The sequence below is a fragment of the Epinephelus lanceolatus genome, chromosome 9, assembly GCF_041903045.1.
Source record: "Epinephelus lanceolatus isolate andai-2023 chromosome 9, ASM4190304v1, whole genome shotgun sequence".
Classification (NCBI taxonomy): domain Eukaryota; kingdom Metazoa; phylum Chordata; class Actinopteri; order Perciformes; family Serranidae; genus Epinephelus; species Epinephelus lanceolatus.
Genome location: NC_135742.1, coordinates 32,948,545 through 32,961,884, shown reverse-complemented (window position 1 = coordinate 32,961,884; position 13,340 = coordinate 32,948,545). Strand labels below are relative to the sequence as shown.

Below are 13,340 nucleotides of genomic sequence, written 5' to 3'. Positions count from 1 at the left end.
CCTTTCTTACGGCCACTTTTATGGCCATAAGAAAGGCGTGACAACTCGCTGGACTTATAGATGTACTCGTCAGTCTTGACCGATTTTACGCCTAAACTACCTACTGTATTCTTGTCACATGATCAAATAGAGACTTGACACTAGGCAACATTAACATAGAAATAAAAGATTTTCAGATGGGTTTAAACACCTGAACTGTACTGTACAAATTGTGAAAATGAGCTATATGGCTTACAGAAATAAGGAACTCCGGACGGCACTCTGTCAGATGACTCCACTCGCAAATATCCCCATGGGACTGAGCTTGAAATGCGACGATGCTGGTGTGTATTTCCAAAGTGCTGTCAATCACAAAGGGGTTCAGCCTTTTAGACAATTCCTCCAATCATCATGCATACATCGAGCGTCCTCTCCCACCTACCGCTCCATTAGGTCCCAGGGAAGCTGAGCCTCCCTGGAAGTGACGATTTTATTTTGTCGCATTTATGCAATGACCATCTCACTTTGCTGGATGAAAAAAACCTGCTCAGTGCTATCTCATAGGAATGCTTGGAGCCTCCGCATCCACCGTGCTGACACAAGAATGTATGACAGGGAGGTTGCATTTGAAAACTGGTGATAAACAGCTGACATTTCAACATCAAAGTCATGATGTTAAACACATCTTAGTGCACGTTTAATGCAATGTAAATTCTTATTTTAACAAAATTTTAGGGGAAGGTCGGCCTCCCTTGTTGTCTCAGAGCAATCACCCCTGATATATACTATAACTATATATATATATATATATATGGTTATGGTATAGTATATAGTTTATTCATGGTTTTTCTAGTTCTGTAGAAAAAAGCATGCAATTTCATTATAGTTTGCTGCTGACTATTTTACAAAAAAAAAAAAAAAAAAATCAAAGAAAGCCATGACAGAGAAGAGTTTGCATTTGTGAGGGTATATAGCCTGTAGCAAATGGCCCCAACCCCCCCACCCCATGGGCCCCAGTGCATACACACCGCCTGCACTTTCTATATTTACACCGCTGTCCTCCTCAGCAGCGGTGGATGGTTTTAGCCCTGCAGTGACTAAACAACCAAAACTGGATTTTAATCGTGGACAGCTGCAGGCCACAAGCAACAGAGAACTAATTAAGCTTGTGAGCTGGATAAGTGGTGGATGAAATGTTGCCTATCTCCATGACTGACTTTAATCTTTCAGACAGACCCTTGGGAAAATACTGGTCACAGGCAACAGAAGAGATCATTTGCAAGCTACAGTATCTAGCCATAGCTGCACCTACAGGAGAAAGGACACAATTACCAATTTCAGAGAAGCAATATGGGATGTAGTGTTTTGAATTACTGTTGGCAGGGAGTATAAGTACAGGTATGATGTTACTTTTCAAAACAGTAAGTGTATGTGTAAGTATGTGTGCAGCACTGTACCTCTGGCTGGTGGCCATGATGGGAACCCTCCACCCTTTGATCTGGCTCAGCTCCGTGTCTGACACCTCAATCTGGAGGGGGAGCCGAGGGATCCACACGTTGAGCTCCAACTGAGCGCTCAGGTATCCATAGGTGAAGTTCACCATCATCTTCACCTTGCCCTTCATCTCCTTGCCATTCACAAAAACATAGTCGCACCTGTCTGACACCTGCATGAGAGGAGAGGGGAGGATTAAGGGAGACGACATTTAAATTGAAGCTCTCCTGACGGTTGCACTAGATGACTACACAGTGAACTACACAGTGCAATATACTGTACAGCGTACACTGTGGCCCGGGCTCTCCAAGTTGATTATAAGGTTTACACTCCTCAGCTCCCCACTGATATAGTATTCCTGTAACTACTTTGAACAAGATGAAAGGTCCTGTATGTGCTCCACACTCAGGGAAAGGGGGAGGGGAGGGGAGGGGGGCAGCGAGGACATCTTTGAACCTGAGGGAAAACAGGTCGTGGTCTGCTCTTCTATTATAGTTGTGCCTACAGCTAAAAGAAGAAACCAACAGATGGAAACTAGTAAGAGGAGAGCAGTTGTCTCTTGATAAAATGACCAAAATTCAAAGCCATCTGTTTTATAAATTGCCTTACAAAAGGAATGAGGGAGCCAAATTTGTGCTATCGGAAGACACAACTCCTTGTTGCTTTGGCTCATTCTCTCTGAAGCCCCTGCAACCCCCCCCCCCCAAGCTTCTTTCTATACTCATACCAGCGTTTGATTAATGCCCAGAATCCTCTCTTTCTCTGTCTCTTTCAAAGGCTTATACTATGGCCATGCATGCACTACAAACACTCAACATATGCAAATGCATAAGAGCCAAAGAAGATTTCAAGACAGATATCCAGAATGAATGCACGCACACGCACACGCACACACACACACACACACACACACACACACAAAGGTTATTAATCAGTATGTCTTAAACAGAGATACCCAGCTTTTTTTCTGGGCACTTTGTCAATCCTATTGATCCCATCATATAGCAGACTACCACAGCTGAAACCAGATGGAATTAGATGGTCTGGGGAAATATCTTTTTTTTTCCGACTTCCAAGTTATTTCTCCACTGCGAGATAAAACCATAAACAGCCATTAATCATGAAGCTGTGGCAGGGTATCCTCTGTGACCAAGAAGAGAACTTTACGTTTGACAGATACCATAGCTTTGTGTGAGCTCCCCCCACCTCGCATCACCTCTACAGTGGTGCCAGCACAAGAGAACCAGTGTTTGGTGTGAATGCTTAGGAAAGAAATTGTTTCCTGGAGGGATTCATTCATTTTATCAATCACTCATTAAAAGTAGAATATAAAGGATCTTTCGGCAGTTCTTCAATAAATCAAGATGTAGACTATCATTTAAAAAGCACCAGTTTTCCCCTGAAAATTAAAATCTTTTCACCTCTGTGACACTATTGTGCACATTTTTCAAAAGAAGATAAAACATCTTTTCTGACACATTTGTAAAAACAGCATCTACAGTCTGAGGGTGGGCGAATTTCTGTACCTTTCTTTTGTTTTCCCAGTGGCTGACTGACATCTGAGGGCCAGTGTTGAAAGAGAAAAACTTTTTCAACAAGCCCACATAACGTTCTACCATTTGTAATTTAGGACATTTGTCGATTTACAGCTTTCAGCGTTTTGAATGATCTTGCTGTTCACTTTGTATTGCACTCAAACCTGGAAGCTAGCGAGCTAGGCTAATTACTCCACTTGGAAAGCAGAAGCTAATGTTAACTGATTCCAACTAAACACTACTTTTCAGTGTTTTCAGTGTTTCTCAACACCTGCTGTGTTGTCAGCTCCCACTCACTCTGTGCTGTGTTTGTCCCACATTGCAAAAAGGAAGGTTTACTGCTTTTCTTTCATGGCTCCAGCTGTGGTAACGGCAACTGACCAGACAGTCAAAACTCTTGACCTAAGCTTCTTCTGTGTTAGCCTACACAGTGACTCGAATCACAACAAAGGAGTAGCCTAACATACGGAGTCACAGAGAAAATGTGGGGAACTCTCAAATCAAAGATGAGTCTTAATGGCTAAAAATGTTGGGTCCCCAGACAGTTAACTGACTGTGTGACTGGTCGAGTTTATGGAAGTCCATTTCTGTCATTGTGATCAGGATGAAATATCCTATAAGTCAGAAGTGGCTGTGAGGTTTTCCAGGTCAGATGTAAAAGACTAAAAACAAGGCTTTCAAAGAAATTATAATCTAGTTTAGCTTTTGGGCTGATTAATAAAAATGACTGCAACTCCCCCTCCTTGGCCACTGCCTCAAGGAATGTGGGTATTATTATGACTGGGACAAGTGGATTCATTTAGACTGACATATTCATCTTGACACAGCCAGGTTTCAGTGAGGCTGAGTAAATCAATATGATTATCTGATATTAATTCGTTTACTAACACTGCTTTAGACGATAGAGACCTGATATTTAACAGTTCACATTTAATTCTCCTGTTTTGTCTTTCTGTCACAGAGGAGGTTTTAATTTTTATGAGGTTGTTATGCACAGTCCTCTTTGTTTAATTTTAGATTTAGATAATTTAGGTGGTTGGAACACACACACACCGTTTTTATAACTCTATGAGTGGGTAACTGCACTAGAAGCTCAGAGAAGCGTGTAAGACTGCGACTCTGATTCCTGGCCTCAACTCTGGGTTGTCAGGGTATTGAATTACTAATGAACTTGGCCAGGTGTCTAGATATGAGAGCAGCTCCATCCAAAGTGGGATTAATGCCATCTCTCCTAATCAGACCAGGTTTTCCCCAGAAAGTTTGCCAATTATTAATGAAACCCACATCTTTGCTGGACACCACCTGGACAGCCAGCGAAAATATTTGCAGGTAAGTATTTGGGATTTTCATGCTGTTTTCATCACACACCTGGTGTTTAAAGATGTTTTGTGTACGGTTAGAAGACATGCATAAAACTGCATTCATTACAACTAACTTTAAAAGATATTTATCCTTTAGTTATACAACAATACAAAAAAGTTGGGATGCTGTGTAAAACTTACATAAAAACAGAATGAAATGATTTGCAAATCCATTTTGTTTAAAACCTATGTTTAGTTGAATACAGTCCAAAGACAAGATATTAAATGTTCAAACTGATCAACCTTATTGTTTTTTGTTAATATACACTTGATCTGAATTTGATGCCTGCAGCATGTTTCAAAAAAAGTTGGGACAGGAACATGTCTACCACTGTGTTCCATCACCTTTTATTCTAACAACACTCACTAAGTGTCTGGGAACTGAGAACACTCGAAACTTTCTTGCAATAATGACTTATCTCAAAAGAAGTAAGAAAGAAGAATTCTTACAATAATGACAACAATGAATCAACTCGTTATTTTGAGAAAGCCTCTCATAATTTTTAGATATTGAGTCATTATTGTGAGATAAGTAAGTCATGCCAACTTCTTTTGAGACATTTACTCATTATTTTAACATGCTAACGTATCATTTCAAGACACTGAGACTTTATTTTGAGAAAGTTTCTCATTATTTCGAGATACTAACTCATTTTAAGAAAGTTTGTCATCATTTTGAGATGCTAACTCATTATTTTAGATACCAACTCACCATTTCAACACATTAACTCATTATTTTGAGATATTAACTCATTATTTTGTAAAAGTTTGTCAAGACTGTTTAAAATAGAAATAGATAGAGGAGATAGTAATTATTTTGAGACACTATTATTTCAAGAAAGTTTGTCTTATAAAGACTTACAGAATCTTTGATTTTTTTTTTTTGTTCATCACATTGGCAGAGAAGGGCCTCCACAGAAGCTATAGTGATAGGATGAAACATTTTTAGTGTCTGCCAACAAACATATTGCACCAATCAAATTACCAGTGAAAACATTTTGTCACTTGGGACCAAAAATCCACACCCCCTGCAAAACTTTAATATAGAAGGAGCTATTACAGCAGAAAAATAAATACAATGTTAAAGATATTTGTATTTATTCCTCAGCAAAAATACATCTCAATTTCACTTTGAGTGGAAATGTCTTTTTTTCAGCAGAGGCAACCATTTTGTAAGTAGTGCAAAAAGGTTTCCATGCCAACATCAAGCTATCAAAAGCAGTGGACTTTATAACTGAACACTGGCCTGAGCACCAGACAAAAATCTCTGGAAACCCCTGTGAGAAAGCTGAAAAGCAAGCTGCAGGGCATCCTTCAAGGCTACAGCCAACCATCAGAGAACTTCTGTTAAGGACGGCACAAGCCTTGCATTCTCAAGTGGACACACACAGCATCAGTGGATATTTGCTCTATAGCCAATAAAGAGCACAGAGCATACACAGTAGTACCTTACTTGTGCGCTAATGCCACACGACACTGCAGCGTAAAAGGGACTGACAGAGTTGCTTAATGAAGCTTTTGAACATTTCTACAAGGGCGGTGTCGCTCCCCTGGCTACAGTCAGTCATGGAGCAGATTGGGCTCCCGGTGTGAGAGTGTGTTTGAACTGATAAAGATGTCAGAGGAGTCCCTGCTCCTTATCAGCTCCCTCATTGTTCGGCACTTTCTCTCTCACTGCACTCAGCCGGCTGACACTGAAGTGCCTTTGACAGCCCGTTTCGTCTCCGACTTCTCTCACAAGTTCTGCAACCTGTCCGCAAGAGCAGTAGCTTGCAAGGTGACATCACCTGACAGGGCACCATGTGAGGCTCACTGACCAAATCTAATCATCCAAACAGTGATATGGATGATCAATAACATAAGCGTTGCTGACAAATACGTTTATCACATCAGTCTTATTTTTCTTGCCAAATTCACAAAAAGCTGAATGAAGTCAATGTATTTGTAGTAGGAGTAGAACATGTAAATGAGTGTGGGATTTATTAACAAACACCTCTGCTACAGTATATCCCATGACAGGCAAATGAACTGCCTGCTGGCATTTCTTTGATCTATTCCCAGACAATCTACGCAGAAACAATTATACCAAACATGGCAGCTGACATCCAGCCATCCCAATACATTACACTGACATGCTCACACCTTCCTGCTGTGCTGCATCATTGGCCGACATAGCTCCAAATCAATATTTTAACATACAAAGACACCCCAAATTAATCAGTTGTCCCTTTAACCCCTCATACACCCTCCCAGCAGGATGTGTGCTGTGGCAGAAAGAGGGTGGTACTGTCTCTGTGAATTACACACTCTCTGTCATTCTGATTCACAAAGTATCATAAACGTCCAGGAGGATCCTCTGCCACATTAATCAGACGCATTAGGCAGCTAACGGGAGAATACTTACAGAGGACATTAAGGCTGTCTCTGGATCTAGCCCAGGAAATTAACAACTCACCAGACAGATACAATCCACGGCAGATATGAGCGATGGGAGTAGGGAGCATGAAGGTGGGGTGAGCCCGTCTCTGGCTTGTACACAGAGTTGGCTTGACAGAAGCAATTAAGCCGCTCAGACTCCTCTGCATAAGCTACAGCTCTCACTTCAATGCAAGGGGAAGGTCTGTACGTATTCCAATAACCCTGCTCCATGGAAGCAGCGGTTATAAGAGCCACTCATAGCATGACCTTAGGTAAGCACAGTTCACGGTTAACAAGGAGACGAAGGATTTGCACTTGAAATTCATTAATACATATCTGAACTGTGGAATATTTTTGTGCTGTTGATGTTGCTGTTCCTCTTTTTTTTGTGTGTGTGCAATTGATTTTTTTTTTTCTTAAAAGAATCTAGAAGTCAAAGGTAAATTCAACATGTGCTTTATGCCAGAAAATGGGAATATGAAGTACCCAGAGTATGTTTGGACTTTTAAAGAGCCTGGTAGAAATAAGCAAAATGAAACAATTGAACATAGTTGTATGCATGTGTACACACAAGACTGGAGGTGTTGAGGTGTGCTTGTGTGTTTATGTGTGTATTTATAGCACCTGTTGTTGTGTCCTATGTTGGTAAAAAGTATCCTCTGACCTAAACAATCAGTTATCAGTAAATGATATCCTTTGAACTCATATTTATGTATTTATGTTAGTATCTTATTTATCAATTTACTTTTGTGTCTTGATTCTCTATTATTTTATTTTTCTGTTCTTTCTGTTTTGTCTATGATTTGTAACTCCACAATAACTGTATAAAATCATTTCTTAAAATGCTAACAAAACATTAGAAAAGAAATAAAATGACACATTTAAAACTCATATTTAACTCGTGTAAATTTAAAGCTGCAATAACTGATTTTATGGCCACTTGAAACAAACTATAAACAAAACTAATTGTCATCTTTAAGTCAATATGATGATGCTGTCAGCTAACACTTGCCTGTTCGCACATCCAGCAGATACAGAGCAACATATCTGGTTATTTAAAGTTGTGTCTCTGGCCAACATTTTCTCTTCTTCAGCTCCGTTTTTGGCCTTTGGTATACTGTACTTTGTCTATTTTGAGTCTGATGAAGTCACATTAGTGTCAAAATGTTGGTGTTTGCACTATGAAAGACTCAATAAAGGTTGTCAGGTCGTCAGGTAATCAATCTGTTTGTTTCAGTCCCTTTTCTACCTTGAAAATATGCTGTCCTCGACCTGAGAAGCACCTGATTCAGCTGCACATGGCTGGAAGATGCAAGGAGAACCCTTTTTAAAATGGAAATATCTGGGTCCTAAAATGTTCTGGTTAGCGAGTTAGCTTGTTGCTAACTTTGTCTGTTTGCTGTATGGTGCTGGGCAGGTGGCTATTTCACTATAAAACATGTTGAGAGTGGAGCAAAGCAATAAACAGAGTTGGGTAATAATTAACCGAGGGTGTGTCAGTACAAAGGTGATCCTTTGCTGATAAAAAAAACAAACAAAAAATCAAAAACATAATTTTGATTATTATAGCTGCTTTAAGTCTTTGTCCTACTGTATCCCAGATATACCAGCAGCCATACATACATACATACATACATGTCAGACAAAATCTGGATAAACAAGACAAATCTCCAAAGAAGTTTAAAAAAAAAACGTGACCTGAGGTATTTATTTCAAATCCATTATAATTATAAGGCCACAAGAGAGTAGAAGCATCATCTAATGTGCACAGTGATTCATTATTCAGGTTTAACGTCACTTTGCCTTTTCTTCTCACTAATTCCCCAGGTCAAAATTAAATAAATTAGTCATGTTTACTCACATGATCAGGGGCTATGATTAAAGAAGAACTTCCCTGAGTGAACTGCCGTGAACACGCAGCATGAATGCTCTGACCCAGAGGTCTCAACGGCAGAGCTGTGGCTCTTTTAAACTTCTTTAACTGCAATTTAATTTCTCTCTGGAACTCACTTAACCATCCCCAACTCACACGTCAGACATGATAAAGTGGATCAATGTGGCAAAATATCCTCCACTGCTTAAGGTTCTAATTTAGTTTCATTACTGCACTTTAGTGTAGATTGCTTGAGTTTGATTTGCTGCATCCTATCATCCTTTCTGATCTTGACAGGTTCAAACAAGATTGGAGGGAGCCCTCGGCACAGTGGGGGGCTGTTTCTACCACAGAGCAACATCTCAGCCACTTAGAGTTGGAAACAGAACTCAGACAGATGTGATTTTTCTCTCTGGTTTTTCATTGAGTCAGTCTATAGATTATTAAGAGGTCATTGGGATTCTGTTGGAGAGTGACTTCTTCTTTTGTTTCGGAAAGCCACTGATACCAGGGCTCACCTTTATAATACTGTAAAGGACTTTTTACTCTGTGGTGCCTTGTGCCCCAGGTTTGAAAGGGGCTCTAAAAATAAAGGAAAACTTGAGCAACCTGTCAGCAGTCACAGCATATCAAACACACACTTTCATGTTGTTTGTTTATCCTTTCAGGAGGATTTATATAGATGTGCTAAACATAGAAAATCTTCTCATCTTTCTCATTTTTAATACTCACAGTATTGCTCTCACATGAGCTCTAATACTGTGTCTGTAAAACATTACCTGCAAAGTGTCAATCAATAGCACATATTTGTTTGTTTTTCAGTTTGTTTGATATTAACTAGGTATTGCAATTCAGTTGCTCTAATAACCAGGATGGATTCATAAACAGTCTGAAACACTAAAAAATCTTACTAATTCAATTATTAGCATTGTAATTAATTAAATACAAATCAATTAAATATCAAATTTGAATTTTCACAAATTAGCCTCCCACAAATGGCGTTGTTATGTACTTAACACAAAGTTAGGTGCTTCACGCAAAGTTACGTTGGTTAGGTTTAGGAGAAGATACTTGGTTGAATGTCGTCATGTTACGTACTTAATGTAAAGTTATGTACTTAAAGGGACATTGTGTAACATTTTCAGTTGTTTATTGGCAAAAAAGATGTCTGCATTCATAAATATGTCATCATTGGTGTATTATTACCTCCACCAATAATCTGACTTATTCTCATAAAAGGAGAATTTCGGATTTGTTTGTACATTGTGCGGGTAAGTCGTCTGGGGGGTTCCATAACGTTTCGCCATCTTGAGAATACATCCGCCAGCAAGGGACATACAGCCCTGCCTTTGGCGTTTTCATTGAGAGCCAGGCCAGCGCTGCATGACTGAGTAGCCAAAGGAGAGAAGGAAGAAGCGCTTCGCTACCACCCTGGCACTACTGCAGCATAACAGCATCCCACTCTTTGAGCATAATGCAGGATCATGCATACGCAGCATCACGGGAGACAGAATCCTCGTCGCCAAGATAGCCCAAAAGGGAATCAAAAAGGCAACATGACCAGCGAATTCAAAAAACGAGGGTCAACATTGGGGTAGCCTTTCCCAGGAGGAAAGAGCTGCTGAAGGAGAAAGGTAACGCAATCACAGCTAACAGCGCTAACAGCTAATGGTGCTGGCCGCTAACAGTTGTTAGTCGCTGTTAGCGGCGCAGTGATGCGAGGAGAGGGATGAGGTGTGTGAGGTTGAGCCACTTGTCAGTTGTCAAAAGACAAGACGTGATTGTTTTGTTTCGATTTACACCCGCCCCAACAGTCCTACCTTGTAAACACAGCCAGCATGGTGAGGAGGAGGTTTGTCAACTGAATGAATACTCCATGAAGTATCGGATGACATGTCTTCATCAATGTCATCATAGCTTTTTGGTACACAGCAGCTACCATTGTTGCAATACACGTTTGAAACAGTGAGGCGCTACAATATGCTATCCGTTTGAATGCAATATATGATCTCAACGTTAGATGAGAGAAATTCCGACACACTGTGGCTTTAAGGTCAAGGTATGGTGGTAAGTTTTGGGCTGGTAAAGTTACATAGGTTAGTATAAAGACAAGAAAAATGGTGATGATGTACCTTTGAATAACTCAAAGTTTACTTGGTTTCAAACACCGGTCTCATGGGGAAAGTCCTGTGTCTGTTTGACTCATCCACCACCCCAACCTGCCTGCTCACACTGAGGGTGCGGTCTGAGTCACATACTTTTTCTTTTTACTTTTTGTAGGTACTGCAGCTGCCCTTAAGCAGCTGTCAGTGGGTTGACAAGCCGTCATCTGTTTGTGGCTCAGTTGATGTGACGTATTGTCTGCTGCATAGAGAATTGTGGGTCAGACAGACAGAAATGCATGCTGGCTTGCATTGCTGGATGTAGTAGAACGTCCTGGTATTTTATGGCATACTGCATTTGACATACTATGTATTGGGATGTACTAAATCTTTTCCGGGTTACTATTTAGTATAGTAGTATGGGTAGTGGAATGCACACAGTTTTGCTCTGTATACTGGTTCCTGCTTTACTCCCATCAGTGCATTGGTCATGTGATCCCAGCCTTCCTGATTATGCTGGTTATATGCAAATTCTGATGCATTACTTTTCGCAGGTGTACATACAAGCAATGCATGAGAATAGTCTTTTTAAAGTCAGTTGACGGCAAGGTGTTTTTATGATAGAAGAGAAATTTCCATCCAAATGTAGCACAAATTTTAACATCATTATCAGAAAATCTGCAAATCAAAAGTAAATCAATATGTGTCCAACATTATGGGAATATTCAGAGTTAGATGCATTAAGATAAACAGTTGGTGGTGCTCATTTTCCAGGCCACAACAAGATGGTGTAATTGAGCGCCAGTCAAACCTCAGGGAGCGACACCACTGTAGAGAAAAAGATGGAAATATGGCATTCATGTTTGCTTTATTTATCAATTTGAGGAAGGTTACTGTCTCCTCAGTGGTCTACACAGAGCTGGACGGAAGCGCAAGAAATATTTAAATCTCCATTGCACTTTGCTGCTATTTGCTTTTTATAAATACACCAACTTTTCCACCTCTTTTTTTATGCATAAATTGAAAACGTACGTACACTGAACAAAAATATAAATGCAACACTTTTGTTTTTGCTCCCATTTTTCATGAGCTGAACTCAAAGATCTAAAACATTTTCTATATACACAAAAGACCATTTCCCTCAAATATTGTTCACAAATCTGTCTAAATCTGTGTTAGTGAGCACTTCTCCTTTGCCGAGATAATCCATCCCACCTCACAGGCATGGCATATCAAGATGCTGATTAGACAGCATGATTATTGCACAGGTGTGCCTTAGGCTGGCCACAATAAAAGGCCACTCTAAAATGTTCAGTTTTATCACACAGCACAATGCCACAGATGTTGCAAGTTTTGAGGGAGCATGCAATTGGCATGCTGACTGCAGGAATGTCCACCAGAGCTGTTGCCCGTGAATTGAATGTTCATTTCTCTACCATAAGCCATCTCCAAAGGCGTTTCAGACAATTTGGCAGTACATCCAACCGGCCTCACAACCGCAGACCACGTGTAACCACACCAGCCCAGGACCTCCACATCCAGCATGTTCACCTCCAGGATCGTCTGAGACCAGCCACCCGGACAGCTGCTGCAACAATCGGTTTGCATAACCAAAGAATTTCTGCAAAAACTGTCAGAAACCGTCTCAGGGAAGTTCATCTGCATGCTCGTCGTCCTCATCGGGGTCTCGACCTGACTGCAGTTCGTCATCGTAACCGATTTGAGTGGGCAAATGCTCACATTCGATGGCGTCTGGCACGTTGGAGAGGTGTTCTCTTCACGGATGAATCCCGGTTGTCACTGTTCAGGGCAGATGGCAGACAGCGTGTGTGGCGTCATGTGGGTGAGCTGTTTGCTGATGTCAACGTTGTGGATCGAGTGGCCTATGGTGGAGGTGGGGTTATGGTATGGACTATGTTATGGACAGCGAACACAGGTGCATTTTATTGATGGCATTTTGAATGCACAGAGATACCGTGACGAGATCCTGAGGCCCATTGTTGTGCTATTCATCCACGACCATCACCTCATGTTGCAGCATGATAATGCACGACCCCATGTTGCAAGGATCTGTACACAATTCCTGGAAGCTGAAAACATCCCAGTTCTTGCATGGCCAGCATACTCACCGGACATGTCACCCATTGAGCATGTTTGGGATGCTCTGGATCGGCGTATACGATAGCATGTTCCAGTTCCTGCCAAAATCTAGCAACTTCGCACAGCCATTGAAGAGGAGTGGACCAACATTCCACAGGCCACAATCAACAACCTGATCAACTCTATGCGAAGGAGATGTGTTGCACTGCGTGAGGCAATTGGTGGTCACACCAGATACTGACTGGTTTTCTGACCCCCCGAGACCCCCCAGTAAAGCAAAACTGCACATTTCAGAGTGGCCTTTTATTGTGGCCAGCCTAAGGCACACCTGTGCAATATTCATGCTGTCTAATCAGCATCTTGATATGCCACACCTGTGAGGTGGGATGGATTATCTCGGCAAAGGAGAAGTGCTCACTAACACAGATTTAGACAGATTTGTAAACAATATTTGTGAGAAATGGTCTTTTGTGTATAT

At 40.9% G+C, this 13,340-nt stretch overlaps 1 protein-coding gene across 2 annotated transcripts in view; it reads right to left on the bottom strand.

Annotated features, from left to right (window-relative positions):
• LOC117252527 (transmembrane protein 132C) overlaps positions 1 to 13,340 on the bottom strand; it is a 181,078-nt gene that overhangs the window by 14,890 nt on the left and 152,848 nt on the right. Inside the window, exons 1-2 of one of the 2 annotated variants that reach the window (XM_033619528.2) lie at positions 6,825 to 7,986; positions 1,437 to 1,645 (exon numbers count right to left, since the gene is read on the bottom strand). In XM_033619528.2, coding sequence (XP_033475419.1) covers positions 1,437 to 1,603 — 167 coding nt within the window. In that variant the 5' untranslated portion in view covers positions 1,604 to 1,645; positions 6,825 to 7,986. Of the gene's footprint in view, positions 1 to 1,436; positions 1,646 to 6,824; positions 7,987 to 13,340 lie in introns of those variants that run through there. The other variant, XM_033619527.2, reaches the window with a different exon arrangement.